We start from the raw sequence: 21,936 nt of genomic DNA, 5'->3' as shown, positions 1-21,936 counted from the left end.
TATCGCCACTCCTTTTTCAACTTTGCTTTAGAATATGCCATTAGGAAGGTCCAGGCAAACCAGGTGAGACTGAAATTAAATGGGACATGTCAACTGTTCGTCTATGCTGATGATGTGAATCTACTGGGTGATGATATAGATACTATAAAGAAAAAAACACAAACTTTAATTGACGCAAGTAAAGAGGTTGGTCTAGAAGTAAACACAGAGAAAACTAAGGATATGTTACTGTCTCGTCACCAAAATGCAGCGCAAAATCATGACATAAAGATAGGAAACAGATGTTTTGAAAATGTGGCACAGTTCAGATATTTGGGAACAACGATAACAGATCGAAACCTGATTCAGGAGGAAATTAAGAGGCAATTGAACTTGGGTAATGCTTGCTACCATTCAGTTAAGAACCTTTTATCTTCTCGTGTGTTGTCCAAGAACATAAAAATTAGAATATACAAAACTATAATTTTGCCTGTGGTTCTGTATGGGTGTGAAACTTGGTCTCTAACATTAAGGGAGGAACATAGACTGAGGGTGTTTGAGAACAGAGTGTTGAAGTGAATATTTGCACTGAAGAGAGATGAAGTGACAGGAGGTTGCAGGAAACTGCATAATGAAGAGCTTCATAACTTGTACTCTTCTCCAAGTATAATTAGAATGATCAAGTGAAGGAGGATGAGGTGGGCAGGCAAGTAGCATGAAAGGGGGAGACGAGGAATGCGTATAGGATATTGGTGGGAAAGCCAGAAGGAAAGAGACCACAGGGAAGACCAAGGTGTAGGTGGGTGGACAATATTATAATATATCTTAGATAGAGAGAGGGGGGAGATGGGATGGATTGGATTGATCTGCCTCAGGATATGGACCACTGGAAGGCTCTTGTGAACATGGAAATGAAACTTTGGGTTCCATAAAATGCTGGGAAATTCTTGAGTAGCTGCAGAATTGGCGGCTCCTCCAGAAGTGCTCAGCCCCATGAGTAAGTAAGTATCATCAGCAAAGAGGATAGGATAGGAAATCCTATTTAATACTAGAGGGAAATCATTAATATATATCAAGAATAACAGGAGACCCAAAATGGATCCCTGCGGGACACCATGGGATGTTAAGCCCCAGTTTGAATAGGTATTTATGTTACTATCATTACCTTGCAATTTAATTCTCTGAAACCTTCCTTTAAGATAAGAGCCTATCCATTTATGCATTGGACCCCTGTAATACCATAGAATTCCAACTTAGCTAATAAAATCTTGTTATTGACACAATCAAAGGCCTTTTTCAAATCACAAAATATTCCACCCACATTACGGCCAATATTTAGGGCAGTTAAGATCAGGTCAAGCAATCTATTAATGGCCTTTTCAGTGGAAAGAGTCATTCGAAATCCAAACTGTTCATTGGCTAAAACAATGTTGATAGTCAAATAATGACAAAGTCTTACAAACACCACTCTCAAATATCTTCAAAAAGGAAGTCAATAAGGATATAGGCCTGTAATTATTGATAAGACTTTTATCACCATTTATATATATAGGTTTTATCTCGGAGAATTTTAGCCTATCAGGAAATATACTGGTAGCTAACCATCTATTTATTATGTATGTTAAGGATGAGGTAATAAAATGTTTACAACTTTTTAATACTTTGATAGGGATCTCATCATATCCAGTAGAATTGGTCGTTTTCAATTTGTCTATAATTTTTTCAGTTTCATTTGTTGTAACGTAACTATAATTAATCAGAAGGAAAGTGGTTGCAAATATATCAGTTAAATATTCATTAGCCATATTACATATGTCAAATATATCACAATTTTTTAGTGTACTTTTGGTAATGGTCTCCGCTATTGATAAAAAATATTTATTGAAGGATTTGGCAATCATTTTAGTATTGATATATAATAGGAGGTCGGATAGACCCCATAGCCTTTCTGGGAGAACATGGAGAAGGGAAAATTCTTGACCCTACTGGGATTCGAACTCTGACTGCACAACTTACTTCGAACATTTATATTAAAAAAAAATGCACCTGGTTTTCTACAACCTTTTGTTCGAAATACTTTTCTATCCGATAAATATACAGCGAGATCGGTGTTAGTCTTATCTGATTTAAGTGAAAAATCCAGTGGCTCGACATTTCTGCTCAGAATTCGCCACAATCAACTTTCTTGAAAATCCCGTCGGTGGGTCTCTGTTGGAAACACGAAGACCGGCTGATAGGACCAGTTCCCAAATGCTTTCCGCCATGCACATCGGTCAAAGAACACATAATATCGTTATTACATTGATTTGTGGGAGTATAAGCACGGATTTTTGAACGCTTCAAATCTATTTAAAATCCCGCCATGGCAAAAGTAAAAGGTGATGTAGTAGAACCAGATCGAAGGTTTTAATTAATGATATATGTGTTTCATTAGTCATTATGACCCGATTTCAGCATTACATTGTCTTGAACATTTATATATTTACAAAAAAGTAACATTCGCACTGTACTATTTATGAAGTATTTGATGCGACTTACAAGTGTTTATAAATTTTCGTTCTAACTGCGATTGTCAGGTTGTAGTTGCGTAACCAGGCAATGTAGGCCGTCGCCATATACGCGGCGACAGTAATCGTGGTGTGTCGTATTAAAAGTCGTCGTTTTCGACGAGTAGGAGTACACTGCTCCTAAGAGGGCTTTTTTCAGTTTATTTTCAGAATATTGTGTATTGAGAATTGATTCTGTACCACCGGTAATAGTTATTTTCTAATTTATAGTAATTAATCATGGCTTGCTGAAAAAATGACGGGCCTGAATATTATTGCTATATCTCCATGCGGAGAACGTTTCTCCACTAGTGTTGCTGTAGATGTTAGAGGATTGTACAATGGAAAAGAAATCATCAGGTCGTTCAGCTGGCCCTGGCAAGGCAAACGGCACTGAGCTGAAGAAGAATCAAGGTAGGAATCATAACAGTGGCAAGAATAACATTGAGAAAATAGCTGACCTTGGTGAGACCGATATGCGTTGTGGTGCTTAGAAGTGATTAATATCTGTTATCTGGAGTTCATTAGAGTCAGGAGGCTATATTTTGGTCATATTTAATAATGACAGCAACATCTTGTTATTGTATAGACCTTTTTTTTCAGTTAAATAGTTCTCTACAAAATTAGGTGAATCTATTGCAAATCCAGAATTCATAAGGCCTACAGAGTATCCACAAACTAGATCGAAATTCATTATTAAGAAACCTTTGAAATGTATTAAATCTATCAACAAAAGTCCAGTATAATTCTTCATTATTAAGAAACCTTTGAAATCTATTAAATCTATCAACAAAAGTCCAGTATGATTCATATTACAATTGGGAATGTTTTATAGGGTCAGCAAGCAAAATTCTTGCAGTATTATATGACAAATGGTGTGACAGGTTGTGATGCTCATATAATTTGTTTGATCAGTGAAAAGCTGATGGCAGTTCCGGTTTGTCAGAAATATAGACTGATGAGCATAAAGCATGGAGCTTCATTGTTACCGCCAGAATGAATGTTAGGAATTTGTATACAGCATTCCAAATCTATGTTATATCTTACAGTTTTACCACAGACAAGTAATAAGTTCTTCACAGAGGTAAAATAAAGTAACAATAATACTAATGCACTTGTGCAACAGGAAAGTAGCCGTCATGAATTCTGCTCAGAAGTTCTTGTTATAGACTGCATTAATATGAAGGTGATTAAGCTCCATTGGTTGTAAACAACTGCCATCACACTTAAATCATGCCCAATCCAAGTATTATCACTTGGCATATCTTCCACAGCAAATGGACATCCTGTTATTGCTTGGTCATGTTTGAAAGGTAATGTTGTCCCTCTACTCAACGAATTAATGCCATGAAGGCATATGGGGGAGTGGATGTATAGACCCACATTTCCTTGATCTCGGCACTAGCTGGAGGTGAGTGGTCAGGTTCACTCCCCTGCCGCTTTACCCCAGAGAAAGAGCCCCTGGTACCCATTAGATAAGAGGTTGGGTGGACCCCAGAGCCAGTCTGGATGACTTGGAGAGGACAAAATTCTTGACCCTACAAAGACTCAAACTCTGATCCCTCCTTCATCCAGTCCTTAGCCAGTCGCTGTACTGACTACACTACCCTGGCTCCTTAAAAAAGGTGAAGCTCTCACTGTGAAATGTTGTGGAGCCCCGTAGGGTTGTGAGACACCGAGACTCCCACATTTTCCAGATAATTGGCTGACAGATGGCGGTGAGGCTGTCAGCCCTACATGCCGGCCTCTCTTTACCCCCCAGGAAGATTCCTGGTACCCATTCCTATTATAAGCTGTGTCGGCTCCAGGGTCATAGTGCACCTAGAAGGTTTAGGTCAATTGAAAAATCCAGTGACCTCATTGGGACTTGAACTCGCAACCTTTCAGCTTGTACCATAGTGCCTCAACCAATTACGCTACCACACCTCATAATTAGTGAAGTGAAACAAAATAATATAGTTCAAGTATGGAAATCTAATATTTAATCCTGTTTATTAGATGCTGTCAGCAGTAAACCATTTGCCCGTGCTGTACGGCGACGGGAGCCAAATGGATCCAGTGGTACGAAATTTGACCCAAATAGAAAACCAGTTCCTCAAAAGAACAAATCTTTTGATAAAAGACCACGGCCCAGGGGACAGTATTATAACTGTGGAAAGGAGAATACCAAGGTAAGAAACATATTCAAAATGGATAAACATTTGAAGGGCTGCAGTAAAATGTGGGAGTAGTGAGCGTGGTTTTCATTTTGTATACCTTCTTGATTCAGTCTAATATTACTGGACTCAGGATATGTGGACTGTGTTGGCAGTAAAAGATCTTGATGGATCTATATGTGGTTTCAGGAATCAGTATTTGATGTACATCTTGACCCATAACTTATATTTTATTCTGACAAGGCATAGCTTGCTTGAAGTGGTTACATAAGCAGCAAAAATAATGCATACTGGAGAACATGAAATCTCATGCTGTTCATGAAGTGCCGTTGCATGATGGCACTGTGGGTTGTGGTATGCAATTGATACGCATAGGATGATTCAGCCCATATTTTTCCACAAAACTGTAAGTTCCAATCATTGTGTGAGACTGATTTGGTCGCTGTTCTTCAATCAGTAGAGTGATGAAATTTATGTTGCATCTTATGCAAGATATTGCAGTGGTACATAACTGTTAGCAGTTCTGTGGATGTGTTAGATGAAGTCTTCAGCAAATGAGTTATGAGTTGAGGACTTTGGGTTCAACACTCACCCAGTTTAAATTTGTCTGACTTTCATTTGTGAAGTACACTGAAAGTTAAAATATAAGTGAGCAACCCACTCTCTTTGGAAGAACTTTGAGGAAATATTAGGCATGATATTAGTGTTAGGCTTTAATGCTTGTCTCAGAAAGTTCATAAAGATCCTTTGCAAGAAACCAAAGTTTAAAAATTGTCAGCAGAAAACTGCTGATCCTGATAAAATAACAGAAGTGCATGCCTGCAGCCACCTGATTCTGCTGACACAGTCCATTTTTATAACTGGATTTTCAGCCAGCTTGTGATTTTGAAATCCTCGCTCACATGATTTTCTCTTCCAGCAAAGCTTGGTGTTCCTGACATGACAAAGTAAATTCACAGAACATGAGATTCTGGAAGAATCTTTTAAAAGAACTTCATGAAATTAGTGTTAGCCTTGAAGACTTATCTTAGAAAGTTCATAAAGACCCTTTGCAAGAGACCAAAATTTCAAAATTATCAGCACAAAATTGCTGAACCTGCTAAGGTAACAGTGGTGCATGAACTGCAGCCATGTGATTCTGCTGACGGAGTCAATTTTTGTAATTGGATTCTCAGCCAATTCGTGATTTTGAAATCCTCGCTCACATGATTTTCTCTTGCAGCAAGGCTTGGTGTCCTTGACATGACAAAGTAAATTCACAGAACATCAGATTCTGGGGTTCGTATAGTTGGAGGCTAATACATGAGGTTCATCTCCGTAGTTCTAAAATTAGTGTATGGTGTAATGTGAATACAGAATTATTGGGGCATTTTTTGCAGTGACCAAATTAATTCTGAAAAGTGGTAGAACTGATACTCCTTTCATTTTTATAGTGTATAGCACAGAAACACTAATATGAACCCATCCAACAAGATTCTGATACTGCTCCATGCAGCAGTGGATTGAATCCATGCACACTTTGAGGGAAATTTTGCGGGGACAGAATTATGAGCAGTGGGTTGTAGTCACCATGCTTCCCTACTCTTAATGCTTGTAGCTTACTTATGGGGACCCATAAGCAGAACATGTACATATCAAATTCTAAAATAATTGGAGTTAGTTAGTTACTTATGGAGCTGAGCCCTCCTTGAGGAAAAGCCAATTCTGCAGCGACTCAAGAATTTCCCAGCATTTTATGGAACCCAGAGGTTCATTACCATATTCACAAGAGCCCTCCACTGATCCCTATCCTGAGCCAGATCAATCCAATCCATACTATCCCATCCTATCTCTCTGAGATCCATTTTAATATTGTCCATCCACTTACTCCTTGGTCTTCCCAGTGGTCTCTTTCCTTCTGGCTTTCCCACCAATATCCTATACGCATTCCTCTTCATCATTTGTGCTACATGCCCAGGCCACCTCATCCTCCTTGACTTGATAAAAAATAATTGAAATTCTGAAGGGAAGTTTGGTGGTGTTTTTTTTATTCAAGAACTTCAATTTGTAAGTGTAAAGGAGGTGCCAGGAATGCATGCAGAGTAGCAGAGAGAATTTCTAGCACCTACTCTAACCTGTATAATTTTAATTGTTGATGTGTTCAGGTTGTTTGGTTTGTTCTTTCTGTTAACAGTCGATATTCGGTCTGTTTGGCTTGTCATTTTCATTGGCAGTCCATGCCTTCACAGGCCCAACCTAATGGAATGAGCATTCATCTCTTCCACCTGAGAGGTTCATCAGTTTGTGGGATATTCAAACAAGCTGCACCAAGAATGCAGCTTTGGTATAAAAGAGAAAGATGTGTAGTTTCTTCTGTATCCGTAAATTAACATTATCTGTGTTACTGGCATTTGATATGGAGAGATGTCTTTCCTGAACTTTGCCATTGAAATGTTAATTGATTGTATAAGGGATGATTTAAGCAAAAAACACACCATATGATCTAGCAGTTGAAATCATCAGTTAAACTTCTTTATATAGGTGTCCCATGCAGTCCATTTATTGGCATTGTGTATTGAAACCTGTTGCCAGTCTGCATATGTTGTCAGTTTCATTTCAGTTTTGTTTACTAGTATTATAGATGTAATTGCCCCCCCTTTTTTTTACTGACATCAGTAATTTCAGCATTGGAACTGTGAGAACCTGTGAACAGCTCCCTTGCTATTCAGTGTAGGGTGTGAGGTTTTATGTGGAAATAGGTCTTTGAAAAATGCGGGACTTTTAGATGAATATTTTACGAAAACCCCCCATGATGTTCACGGTGGAAATATCTTAGTTTAATAAATTATAATAATTAGGGGTCTATGAACAGACCTGATAATTTTGTAGGAAATATTTTGGTTGTTGCCACTATTCTGTGGTGTTGATAGAACTATAATTTCCCATAAAAATGGCTGGGGTTCAAGTGTTTCTTTTCCGTCGTATTTCTTTATCTCCTGAATTTTGTGTCATTAAGGAAAATTGTCAGTCAGTATATGTTTGAGGGAATGAATTGCAAGTAAACTCTCATCTTCTCAACCCAAAGACTACCTATTCTGAGTGAGGTTTTTCTTGGCTTTCCTTAGTCTCTCCCATTAAATGCTACGATAATTTCTTAAGACTATACTGTTACCATTCTTTCCACGTCCTTTCCAATTCATTAATCACTGTGGTCCTGTTGTCTACATATATAATGTGTGGTGCTGAAAGCTGCATTAAAGATACCAAAAATAAAGTAAAGGAAAATAAGTAACATTGACACTTGAAGGTTAATGCTTTGGGTTCCTAAAGTGTACTTCTCCAGCAGAGCAAGCAGGTCACTTTGTAAATGGCTACAGTGTCTGTGATTCTCTCATATGTTTGGGATAACTTTTGTTACCTCAGCTTAGCCCAGATTGCTGTAGATGTTTCTAGGATTATTACTTTTGTTTTTATGTTTTGATGACTGTTATTTTGATGCTTCCTTTCTTAACATTTAAGGGACAAATTGAATTTGTCACAAATATTGTTCATAATGAATTCATACCAGTAGATGATTTTATTTAAGTTGTGTAAAATATTTCCTGATAGAACGTAGCTCAGCTTCAAGTTTTGTAGCAGGCATATTGTGTGGATAGATGGTAATGGTAGTGTTAGGAGGAGCTGTTAGGTGTGAGGAGCGGAAGAAGAAAGGAAGGGACGCAGCCACCTTCGCACATTTTCCAGGAGTGATTTTAATACTCATTATATTAATGAAATTGCATTGAAAAGAAATGTCTTATGTTTGCAGGTAGGAGATGAGTGTGGCTCAGTTTCTGTGCCAGGAAGCAAGAAACAGAACTTAAACCATCTGTTGAACTTCCATTATGCACCAAGAGAGGGTGTTATGCCTGGTTTTGGCCACTGGCGATCATCCCCACCAGGATTGGGGCGCCATAATCCTGCTCGGTGGTTAACATATACCCACAAACACAAATACAACAAGGAGCAGTTCTTGCAAGCAAAGTGAGTTCCAAGGCATTGCAGGGATCGTCATGCATTGACATTTCTGCCAGAATACATTGTGTTACAACAAATTCTTCTCCGTTCCATTGTTTCCTGAAGTTGCTCCCCTTTCATCTGTGTCTGCCATTTGTGCCCTCTTTTATCTTCCATCATTTGGTCATTACAGCTGGCCCTCAGTCACCCAGTGGTAGTTTGTTTGCTCTGTCCATTTATGGTATTCCCAAATAGTGCTGTTGTAGTCTGTAGCACTGTATTGCTGTATGAATGTGTGTTTTTTCTTGCAATGTTGAAGCCTTCTATCACTTCCCAGCAGTCAACCACTGACATACCTCCTTTGGCTGAGCACTCCCATTTAACCCTGTTATGAGTTTGGACACATTCCATAACAACAGAAGCATCTTACCTAATTTTTATGAAACATTGAAAATGCCATACATGGACTTTCATACACAGTATATGATTTAAACAGGTTGAGGTTGATGTAAAGATATTCTTCGTGAGTAATTTATCTTCATAAATTCATCATGAATTCTACTTCATAGTGCACATTTATCCTTCAGTCTTCCCAAGTTTTTCACAAGTCACATTAGAAAATGCCAGGTGAATGAGTTGGTCACATACCACAGAATTATTCTGTCACTGTTTCCAAAGTTGTCACAGAAGTGTCTGCAGAGTGGTCAACTGCTGAATCCTGCTGAAACCACGCAGACGATTGTTGCTCTTGTTAAGCTGTGTACAGAATTTTGATACTATTAGGCTGATATACCTCTTTGAATCATTTGTTTTTGCATTGACTGTGGACCCAGTAATTCATAAAGCATTCAGTATGCCTTATTCACTGTCGTATGGATGCACTTCATGAATTAAAGCCAGATTCTCTGGAAACATGTCCATGCAGATGAAACCAGACTTTGTAAGAGAACAGTGTTATGGTCATCATCACTGTTATGATCTGACTGCAGAAACCACCTGCACGTATTAAAACCTTGCTGGCCAGTTGACATAGGAGCAACTCATGAACAACAGTTACATTGGATGGCCATTGTCTAAGAATTTTATGCTGGTTATATTAAAATATCGGTATTTTGTCCATTGTTTCTCAGTGGTAAATATTCTGGCCTAGCCCCTATTTTGCCCACTTTCTCTTCGGTACAGAGTCTTGTCAATGAGTGACCCAGGTTTCTGACTTTATTAGTAAGTTAACAGATATTTATTATGCTTAGTTGTGACCCTGGGAAGTTTCTGGCAAAATGTGACTGACTTTGACTAGCAGTGAGTGACAGAGCCCTGAGTTCTGAGTTCTCGGTAGGACACAGCCATCGAAAGTTTGTTGACTTGTGAAGATTTAACATGCAATTAGAAGACTTTATTCATGCATAATATTTGGAGTGATGTGAAGTGTTAGTTCCTGTGTTGTCATTGTGTTACCAGGAGAGGACCAGTGTGTGTAAATCAGTGATAGCACTGTATTTAAATGTGATACAGAGAGATTGTAACCAAAATGCTAATAAATCCAGTCATCCAAGCTAGAACCCGTCATCCTCATCAGGCATACCACCCTACACGTGACATATGTAACACTGAATTTCTATTTCACAGAATTTTTTATATTTTATTTTGGATACACAGTATTAATTTTATGGGGTAAGTTAGCAAAGAAGTTGTTTTTAACTTGCTGGTTATCCTTTGGAACCCAGCAGTGCACCTTGCCAATGACAAGTGACGTTAATATCCTAATAAGTCTATTGAATTCTTTGATATTTCAGTTGCCAGTTTGTGGTGAAGGCTGGTGGTAATTACACACCATACGCTTCAAATCCTGATGCTTTGGTTGACTGGGACTTCATTGAACAGATTGTAAGGAAATAAACTTCTTATGTGTGTGGAAATGCATTTGATTGATGTTTGCTGTGTCTGTGTTTATCTTTTGTTGTTGTGCCTCAGCGTTTGCAGAGTTCTGAAATGCCGTCATGTCCGATCTGCCTGTATCCACCAGTTGCTGCAAAGATGACACGCTGCGGCCACGTGTACTGCTGGCCTTGTATCCTACACTACTTGGCTCTGTCTGATAAAACATGGCGAAAATGTCCTATCTGTTATGAGGCAGTTCATAAACATGACCTCAGAAGGTATGGGAATTCATATTTAATACAGTTCACTAGTATGAAGTACATATAAATAAATCTGGTAATGAGATCTGAAGGTTCAACTCTGCTCACACCAAAATTTGTCATTGGGTATGGTCCTGAACCAATTCTGTCATATCCTGCGGTATCCATGGTTTACATGTGACTAATCTGTAAGGGGATTCTTCTCTCAATTTTTGTATGTGTATCTTGTCTCTCATTCAGTACACACAACCAGTCCATGATAACTTTACTGATCTCAAATTTGAAGTTACATCTTAGATGACGTTCTGCACTCCTTATTTATTTAATGCAAATGAACAGGTTAACTACATCTGTCTATACGCCCACCCGCATAACAGTAAAACCTTGATTTAACGGACAAAATTGTTCGGTACTTCTTGTCAGTGGGGCATGCAGTAGTGTAGTTGGTTGAGGCACTACGCTACAAGCCGGAAGGTCGCGGGTTCAAGTCCCGATGAGGTCATTGGATTTTTTCAGTTGACCCAATCCTTCCAGCTGCACTTTGGCTCTGGGGTTGACTCAGCCTCTAACAGAAATGAGTAAAGTAAAAGTAAAGCTATCGCTGTAACAGGCCATGAAGGTTGTTAGAGGCTGAGTAAACCCCAGGGTCTAGTGTGGCCGGAAGGATTAGTTCAATTGAAAAAAATCCAATGACCTCATCGGGACTTGAACCCGCGACCTTCCCGCTTGTAGCATAGTACCTTAACCACTATGCTGCTGCGTACCCCAACAGAAATGAGTACCAGGAATTAATTAAATAATTTTCCTGGAGGTAAAGCGCAACCAGCGTGTAAGGCCAACAGCCTTACTGCCACCTTTGAGCCGATTGTCTAGATAATGTGGGACCCTCAACATCTCACAACCCTATGGGCCTTCACGGCCTGTTACGGGGATAGCTTTACTTTTTACTTCCTTGTCAATCTGTGGCTGATATATTGGTACTTCCCCATAATAATATGGTTGATATGTATATGTACTTCGTGTATATAGTACATAGATCATTCTGTTGCAAATTGTATTCGTGTTGTGCTATGTTTGGTTTGTTACATTTTTTTAATGCACCATGGATCAAAAAGAAGTACAAACTTGTGTGTAAAACAGAAATTAGAATTGACTGAAAAATTATAATCGGGAGCATCCATCACACATTTTTGTTAGGAATAAGGCATGAAGAAACAGAGTGTGCTAAATATTTACAAAGCAATAGATAACTTAACAAATTTGTTATAATATGTATTGTGGATGCTCTAGATAAACCAGGGTAACATGAAAATTGCACAGGAATCTTCACTTTAAGATGCTGTGTTGAAATGGTATGTGCAGCGACATTCTTGGAGTGTCAGTGTACGATGGGTAGAGTTGAAATTTGCAGTAAACACACTAGCAAATCACATGAAAATCAATTTCCAAGTGTGTGCTGGGTGACTTTTGCGATTTTGTAAACAACATGGAATTAAGAACAAGAGAACTTGCAGAGAAGCTACTAGTGCCCCAACAGAGGAAATTAGACAAAAATATTAGGTGACAAAATTTTTGAAGTCTCGATTCTACAATGTTGTTGAGACTCATTTCTTTTGGCATTCACTTCCAGAAAATGCTCAAGCCTATAGGCATGTAATGTCAACTCCTGAGAGAAAAATAAGTAAGAAGATATCAGTGCCACTTTGTGCAAACACTGATGGTTTACGTCAGTTATCGCCAATTACTGTTGGCAGGTGACATCACCCAAGAGTCCTGAAAGATTATATGGAACGACTACCAGCCATATATAATTACATAAAGCATGCTTTGCACTGGGCATTTTTCATGATTGATCTTTGAACATTTTATGCCAGAAGTAGAAATATCAAATTGAGGACCTGGGCATACCACCACAAAATGTAAGAGCTCTCTTACCATTAGACAACATGCCCACTTATCCATCAGATAGTGTTTTGTGCACTCAAAGTGTCATGATATTTGATGGTCATTATTATAGGTCTGTAGAAGTATGGACTATGTCAACACTCTTGATTCCTTCTGGGCTGTGATGTGTTAAATGATTTTAAAGTGTTTACTTTTTCGTGCAGTGTGATTGCAATACCCCACATACAGCTTTCAGCTGGGGAGGAAGTCACCATGCGTTTGATGAAGCGGGAGCGAGGTTCACTTGTCGCCCTGCCTGTGGAGCAGTGTGGTATCCGTCCCATTGACCAGCTCTTGTCTGTGTCAGAAACTGTTGTGGATACAGTTCACTCCAAACTTCTCCTGGCTACACCACAAGAGGTGAATATTCTGAAGTGCTGGTAGTGATTACTCTTCCATGCACCTGACTCGCATTTAAGAGATGCATTGTTTAGACCCAGGCTGTCTAACTGGGATTCTTTATTTTATTCCTTGGTTCCTCTGTAACCGCACCACTGCCATGCACCCATTTAAATTTAGTTAAGTTTATTAATTATAAATTTAATTGTTTCACAGTGGGATGTTATGAACAAGTCAGTAAGACATAGGCATATTCTTGCATGTAAGAATTAGCTTATTCTCAAACTTGTAGTAAAACCAGAAGAAACCCTGTGGAGTTTTTCTTGGAATTTTGGCTTGAAAGTGTAACTGCGGCAGGCTTTGAGAATTCAAAACTTGACAGCTCCGGCAACTCGTTATTCTTGAGGAGGAGGACCAGAGACTGAAGCCAAGCGTATTCCTCAAGGACCTGTCAAAAGTTACGTTATGTCTTTAAGGGCTAAAATCCAAAGTCACAGTGAGCGTATTGAAAATCAGGGAAATAAAGTGAACTCCCTAATTTCAAAAACGTCCAATCACTAGAAATTAGGTTTGTGACAGAGCCAAGAAGCTGATGGACCAAGGACCTCACAGTTTGGAAGGAAATCAGTCGTCAAGGTCAGTCACACACCGACTCTTGAAGAATTCAGAAGCAAACCTGTATCGGTCAGTCGAAATTTCATTGTCTGTACTAATAAGCATTAGTAACCAAGTTGTAACTAAAGTAGTAACGTTAGAAGCAAAAGTGTTGTGCTTCAAAGAAACAGAAACTAAAAAATTAAGCAAAGTTATAAGTAAAATTAGTAATTGAGTAAGTTAAAGGGCATAAACCTTTAATAAACAGATAAACTTGATATGTGCATGTGGAGCTTTGAGCTTAATTCCTGCCCCTCGGAGTTGGAGGCCTGCTATAGGCCATGAGAAAGAAATCCTCAGCTCTACCAAATACAACGAACCTCACCTCCTTATAAATAAGACAACCTGAGAGAATTAGTAAGCGCGAATGAGACAACCATAAAAGAGGTGACCAACGGTGAGTGGTAGAAGAGGAACTGTTAAACCTCCAAGCATGCATTAGGCTAGTAGCTTACAGTAGGCTACAGCTGCTTGCTTGAAGATTACAGATAACATCTGATAGTATGAAGCTCCGTGATAGCTGCAGTCACACCATGATTTACAGATCCCTGGCCTTGCCTGTGGAAATAATTTTCAGGTGATTCACTCACAAAACAGACTTTCGCAGTGCGCCTGGGAAACATTGTTTTTTATCACTGCATTTCAAAGCAGACAGCACTGAGGGGGTCATATCATGGCAAGACTGTAGGTATGTGTACCAGATTCTTAATTTAGTCCTCTGCAAGTTACTGAGTGTAATATGAATGATTTATGTTTAGGTGATGTCCATTGTGGATTATGAGAGAAGTGAACTCCAGAAACAGTTGTCTGAGGAAGAAGACTGCCCTGAAACATGTTTTATTGAGCAAGCAATTGACCTGCTTCGTGAAAGACATGCAGCCCTCTCTAGTGAAGTAGCAACTTCACAGGCTCGGTGTGAACAGCCAGAATTGAATGTTGAGATGATTTCAGCAGAAAGCAAACCAGTGTGTATAATAATTTGGTGTATTTATAAGTATCACTTGTATATTTGAACCCCAAGTTTTTCCATCCTGAGAACCTACTTCTGTGATAGTAATCATGATGTTATCCTTCCTCCTCTATTCTAGATATGTGTCCATCCTATTGTAGCCTCCTAGATTTCACTGTCTTAAGTATAGTAGGTGACCTATACAATACACTACCTGTCTTTTTTCTGTAATATCTTCACTGCCCAGCTTCCCATTTTATCCAACTCTAAGATGAGGTATTTTAGTTTTACTTTCAAAGAAGTTTGTGAACCAACACTTTCTAGGAAAATATACACTGTAGACTTGCTGTTATCTGGCATGTATGGGGATGGGGTGTGCCACTTGCATGGGACACTTCCTACAGAAACCCAGTACAAGGTCAGAACAGCAGGTCTTCACTTTAGTTCTTGCATGGGAGGCTTCCTATGTGATAGTGGATTGATTATTGAAATATTGTGACATGGATGGCGCCAATGGGAAGTAGGGGTCACGTGAACTCTGCAGTCTCGCAAGTGACGTCATGTACTCCCATGCCTTCCATCAGCGCGTAATGCTCGGTAAACACCCCCTCCCCCGCGGTGACGTAACAAGAGGAGCAACTGTGTCAGGCAACCATTGCCGCAGTGACGTAACAAGGGATACTACACAGCAGTAAACAACACTCGACAGTGTTGCTAGGCAACCTGTAAACACGGCATCACTCAACAGCGGTACCTATCACGTAACTGTTTTCTGTGCTGTCCGTGCCAAGGCTAAATAAGGAGCAGTGAACACTATTCAGTAGTGAGGGATTGAGCCGGTTACTAGTGAGTAACGATTAACCAGTCAGTTGAATTGTAGCAGTCACCGAGTCGGGTTGTATCGATTCAATGCCAGTGAATCCAGCAGGAGTAGTAAGTGTGATACCGCAGATGTCAGTAGTTAGAGAATTATGAATTGTGTGATTGTGAGTGTTCAATAAATTCACTATATCAAATAAGGCGTGAAGTTACTTGTCGCATGACATATACCCAACATGTGACAATATTTTGGATACATATACTGTAATGCAGTCACAAATTCATCTGGCCTCTGCTGATGATAGGAAATGCTGCTAGTGTTGGCTGAGAGAATTACTGCTTGGTGGGTGAACAAAATATGTGTCTCAAATCTTGTTTTGAATAATGGGTGCATTGTCTTTGAAATTTTTTGTGGTTGGTTGAATATTCTAGAACCTTGGATATCAAATAATTGGGTGTTGCTGTGTTTAGAAATACAGTAAAACTTGGTTATAGCAACATCGGTTTCTGCGACACCTTGTCTATTGCGTCAAATATTCAATGGTACGAACTAATTCCTCATAAAGCAACTGTTTTTATACCTTGCTTAGTACGACATGCACAAATGCATCAACCTCGTATGTAACGTCATTTTCATTCCTGAATTTCTCTGATATCGTGGGAAAGTTCGATGTGTCTGCCCACCCTCACTTTCTCTACTTGCAGATGTGACTGTCCTGGAAGAATACGACCGCGGGCTGCAAGAGGAGCGTGGGTTTTATGCAAAAACAAGGGTGTGGGGTGGGACTGCGTGAATAGTGCAAGAGGACGCGGCAGCTTGTTAACTGCATTCCTTTCCTAGAATCTCGTCTAACAGGACCTCACATTGTCTACTTATCCTATAGTGTTCCTGCCTAAACCCAGAGAAGTGCAGTAGTGAAAACATGGCAATGAAAAGGAAAGTTTTAAGCATTGAAGAGAAACGTTAAAGTGATTCGTGAAATTTGTGTGTATTGTCAGTGAAAAGCGCTGTAATATGTCTTTGATATTACACATTTGGGCAATTCCACGTTAATGTTACGTTAGTCTGTACTTAACTACGTATTTCACTAAAAAAATGCAACATTTTAACTCTGTTTTTGGTAGATTTTTACGTGACTAACATAAGGCTGCTGTGGAAGTGCCCGTTTCGGTTACAACAACATTCGTTTATAACGACACTATTTTTAGGTCCCTTTGATGACATTATAACCAAGTTCTACTGTATATGTATATCAGAATTTCCAAACTCAGAGGGTGTAGTATCAGCATCAGTATATTTATGAAGCAGTAATCATATTTCCGTTACTATATGATGCTTAATCCCATTTTGCCTGGTGACTGAATGGAAGTAAAAGAGACTCTTTGATATGCACATTCCTTCATTTTTACAGATTTGGCATGATAGCAGATTTGAATATTGTTACTCAAGCATGCCACAGATACTAATAATTCAATTACATTCAGGAATATTAAAATATTTCGCGATCCATGCCTAGATGGAGTAAGGACTTAATAACAATTACCAGATACAAGTTTTACCAGAAAAAAAATCTGTGTACCTAAAACAAGCCGGTATGAAGAAAAATTGACTTTGCCAGAATTTTTCTGAGAAATTTTATCGTAATAAGTAACACAGTTTCTGTAAGAATTTCCACTGCCGGTCACAGTAGCTGAGTGATCTAAGGCATATACTGTCTTCGCTCGCTTGCAAACCAGGATCGTGGGTTCGAATCCCACTCAGGGCATGGATGTTTAGTTTGTGTGTGTGCGTTTTTCTGTGTTTGTGTACAGGTAGAGGCCTTGCAATGAGCTGATCACATGCCCAAGGAGTCCTACCGAATGTGTAAGATCTAGAAAAACTAAAGTTAATGGAGGTAGGCCTAGACCCAATGGGGCTGTAGTGCCAAGGAAAAAAAAAAAAAAGAATTTCCACTATATGGAATTCAGTGTCATTTAATAGTCCAATTGATGGTACATCGAAACCCTCATTTAGTGTTGAAATGAGGAGTAGATTTGAACATGAAACAGGAAAATATTACATGAAAGAAATTGAAGTTTGAAATTAATGACTTGGGATAATTGAAGTTGAAGATTAAAGGAGGGAACACCTCAAATTGTGAAACATTAAATTGGGTTCCACTGGGCTTCCATTCTGTGCAAATTTGAGGTTTTAAACACATCAGTTCTTTTATGTTGTCAGAACCCAAGGTGACTGTATTGCCTTGATGCATTAATTTATAATGTTCTGATGCTTTTTTATTTATTTATTTATTTATCTTGTTTTGTTACAGGCCATAGTTTATCTTTCAGCATTTGATAATGAGTACTTTGCATTGGATAATTCTCCTGACCTGGCATCATTGCCTTCAGACGTGCACCAATCAGTAGTGCCACAGGAACAGAATGAAGAAGGTTGTAGTGAGTCAGGCTTAAAATTGTCTTCTGAAAATAGGGATAGACACCGCTATGAGAGTGTGAGCAGTGAGGGGATGGGAAGTGAAGACATTAACACAGCCATTACTGTGGAAGACTTGGAAGTTCCCATCATACTTCAGACGAATACCAGTCAATCAGAAATACCGCCACTCAAACATTTCTACTTCTATCAAGGTAAGGAATCATTCTACTTCATTATATATAGACAGTAATCACCATTCAGTTAATGATGTCATGTAACATAACATGTATTCTACTCTTTATGATCTCAACAGAGCAAGAGTCCTTCAGGAGTTAATAATTGCTCACATGGCCAAGAAATTCCATGACTTTTATGAACCCAATATTCTTGAGAGCCTGCTACTATACCCTATCCTTAGCCAGATGTATCCATTTCACACTACTTTTTAATGTACATTTTAATATTGTTCTCGCATCTGTGCTCGGATTTTCTAGTGGTTTATTGCCTGCAGGATTTTTGACAAAAATTTTGCACGTATTTCTCCTAGGACATACATGTATGTCATGCTCCCGTTATCCTTGTTGTGAACACCCAGTATTGCTGGTGAGGATCAAATTATGAAGGTCCAGATATTGTCAACATTCTGTTCTCAGACATTTGTAATATGTGTTTTTCCTTAATGTTAGGCACCATGTTTCACTCCCATGCAGTATGACAGGTAAAATAATAGTATCACACGTATTAGTGACTGTAGACAGGTTTAGTATTGGTGAATAGATTTATTGACCACATACAGCTTGTAACTACAAATAACTATATCACTACTGCTGATTTCCACAATACAAATCACTCCATGCTGAGTCTTCTCAGTCTGCTTGGTAACAGCTCTCAGCAATGGCTATTCCTCTGCAGTTTTCACTAGACATTTCATGGTAACGAATATTAGCAATGGAGATTCATCAGCTTCTTTTACCTGCTGGTTAACACTCCACACCTGAGCACTCAACTACACTGCGTTCAGTCATTGAACTGAACTCAGTCGGTCGAGTCATATAACCTCGGAGCAAACCCATAAAGAAAGCCACAATAGTTTTCCATATTTTTAATTATTATACTTCTTAAATAGTAGATGGTAAAATGAAGGTCTCAAATGAGTAGCAGAAAGCATACCCCAAACTTAATTCACCATGTAATTTCTGAAGGAATGAGATTTTGATTTGTTACTGTCTTTCCCACATATTTGAATATGGCCAAATTTCTCAGGAACATATTTGAACTTTGCCACACTTCCAAGGAATTCATTACATTCATTCTTTGTGTTGTTATTTTATCCTGGTAAAGAGACATGAACATAGTGGTTTTAATTGTATTGGTATCCTTCTGAAGACAGTCTGTAGGACCAACACATGTAAAGGATAAAAGATTAAAAAGAATAATAATAAAGAAATAAAGAAAAATAAAATAAATAATAATAATAATAATACCGTCTCACTGGACGGCATTAATTAACCTTTTGTGGCATGAACATGTACTTAATTTTTCCTGTGTTCATAGAATGAACTTCCTTTAATAGAGCTATTTTACTTTATTTTATTTATGTGTTTATCTTCTGCACATTTTAAACAATATGGCAGCTGAAAGGAAAAAGTTAGTAGCATAGTTTCGAGTTCTCTCGCACTCTTCACAACACTGCTTGTTACCTGTTACTACCGTGATGGCTATAAATGTTACTGTAAATTCCACGCTTAAGGTTGCTTAGGGAACAAGATTTCTCTACCTTAAACTGAAAAAATCTGAAATGGGGGTTATGTAGAATTGAAACAGGAAATAATGCTGTATTGTTAATTTCATATATTTGCTTTAATCTAACAAGAAATGGGCACTGTATTGTTACATAAGTCAGACAGTGCAAGTACTGTTTGATATGCCTAATTTCATGGTTCTTCAGGTAAATTCACCATAGGTCATGGTTCCTGACCTTGAAATATATTTGTTTCTCACTGTGTCTGCAGTACGATATGTTGTGAGTGTTAGCATTTACTGCATCTTGAAACATCAGCCTGTCAGAAGCTTCAAGTGTTTAAATATAATCAATATATTTTTCACACTAAAACTGAAAGTAATCCTTCATTATTTAACTCTGAAAATAAGGGGTGGGAGAAACCTAGTCTTCCCGTCAGGTAAACATGATACTAAACTGAAATACAAATTTTATGTAGGACTTGGATTTTTGTTCATCGAATGAGGGTAGAACACAATTGGTGAAAGTTATACATTATTTATATGGGATCACAAAAGTAACAGAATGTGTGAATGTGTTGCAGAAACCTTGAGTTAGGGTTTTAATCTTTAAACCAGGTCTCAATCTTACACTTGAGACCTATCTATCATGTATGAAAATTGTTATGTTTTCCTTAGTCCTCATAGGAAGAAGCTGAGATAACACCTTAACCTTAAGAGCTGAAGGACACCATATGGGGACCTTTAAAGTAAAGCTGAGGTGGCCGAAAGACACCGTATGGGTATGCGCAGTCCACGCATGCGCACAGTGTTTTAAAATCTAATTTTAAGATAGAAATTCTTGTTCTACTTACATTATTTTTGGACACCAGCTTTGTAAGTAGACTGTCTTCCCTCCTGCATCATCTTACTGAATGTTGCATGTCACTGAATGCAGAGTCTGATGTCGCAATTCATGCACTTTGTCCGTAATTAACTCTGTTTTCCACGCGAAGCGCGCACACGCATTGTTAGTCTCGTATTAGCAGGAAGTAAGCCAGTGATGTTGAGTGGTGTCCTCTATTCATAACGCTTATAATACATCGCAATTTCAACTGTGCACCATGACCCCTTTTCACATTGATAGGAATCGAAATTCAGAGGCCGCTAGTAAATCACACCATTCAGAATGCGTTACAGTTTATTCTGAAGGGACGTGGAAGCAAGTGATATGAGGTGATATTCTAAGAACTGCCTCTGTGTGTGGATAGTCCGACATACGTGAATAAACAAAGAGAGTTTCTTAAGGCAATGTAGGATAAGAACTCGCACACACTGGGGTATACAGGAGCCTACGTGACTGGAGAATGTGCAGACCATAAACACACACTCCTATTGCCAGATAACCACACAGACAGTGGGTCAGCACTATGCATTTATACTGCAGAAACATATTATGCAGAAGCTGTATGCATTTTTGTGAACAGGCGCTCAAACTGGGGGGGAAATTTTTTTTGGAATCAATGTAACAATTTTTACAGATTCTAAAACCTGTAAATTAGAGTATCTGATTCTATATACTTTCTAGATAAAAGTCGCGTTTATTTCCTTCGTTTATCACAAAAATTGTAGAAATCACAGCATTTTGAGTAACATGATTACAATTTTTATTACTCTACAGTGGCGGGCATTTAAATTAACTCCGTCCCGCTGCCACTACCGGAATTTAAATGGCCCGTCCCCTAAAGGTTAAATTAGGCATTGGCCACTTTCTTCCAAATCATTCCCAATTATTCAGTGTTGCATTTGATGATGTATAACGTGCAGTTGAGAAAATGCTATTACGTAAGCTAGGAAAAAAAAAATACCCCAGTGCTAGAACATTGGGCATTTCTGTATAGCATAGCTAATCAGTTCCGAATTTATCTTGCAGCAGCGGATGGCCAGCACATATATCTGCATGCTTTGAATGTACGCATGTTAGAGCATTGCTATGGTTCCCTGGAGCATTGTCCTCCAACTTTAACAGGCCGCATTGTTGAAAAGGAATCTGGCTCCATGACAGAAGAATTGCGGCATAGGTTACGCTATCTCCAGCATCTTCCAATAACTTGCCAGTTTGAGGTTGCTGAAATACATCTGAAACCTCCAGTTGTATCAAAAGAAACTTTGGACTTTTTCCAAGGTGAGTGTTGTGGGCCAACTTTTGGAATTCCAATACCACGGCAAATGTCAGTAACTACATCCCACTATTTAAACATATTCAAATTAAACAAATTGTTTATCCAAACTGAATTTA

General features: G+C 38.7%; 1 protein-coding gene across 1 annotated transcript in view; it reads left to right on the top strand.

Moving 5' to 3' along the window:
• Window positions 1-2,577: 2,577 nt before the first annotated feature.
• LOC111862197 (RING finger protein 10) overlaps window positions 2,578-21,936 on the top strand; it is a 28,329-nt gene continuing 8,970 nt past the window's right edge. The window contains exons 1-9 of the mRNA XM_023847393.2: window positions 2,578-2,939; window positions 4,524-4,696; window positions 8,469-8,683; window positions 10,450-10,540; window positions 10,628-10,812; window positions 12,903-13,098; window positions 14,490-14,696; window positions 17,812-18,130; window positions 21,571-21,822. Coding sequence (XP_023703161.1) covers window positions 2,849-2,939; window positions 4,524-4,696; window positions 8,469-8,683; window positions 10,450-10,540; window positions 10,628-10,812; window positions 12,903-13,098; window positions 14,490-14,696; window positions 17,812-18,130; window positions 21,571-21,822 — 1,729 coding nt within the window. The 5' untranslated portion in view covers window positions 2,578-2,848. The remainder of the gene's footprint in view (window positions 2,940-4,523; window positions 4,697-8,468; window positions 8,684-10,449; window positions 10,541-10,627; window positions 10,813-12,902; window positions 13,099-14,489; window positions 14,697-17,811; window positions 18,131-21,570; window positions 21,823-21,936) is intronic.

This window comes from Cryptotermes secundus, unplaced genomic scaffold (assembly GCF_002891405.2).
Source record: "Cryptotermes secundus unplaced genomic scaffold, Csec_1.0 scaffold1288, whole genome shotgun sequence".
Taxonomy (NCBI): Eukaryota; Metazoa; Arthropoda; class Insecta; order Blattodea; family Kalotermitidae; genus Cryptotermes; species Cryptotermes secundus.
This window is presented reverse-complemented; position numbering and strand designations above follow the sequence as displayed.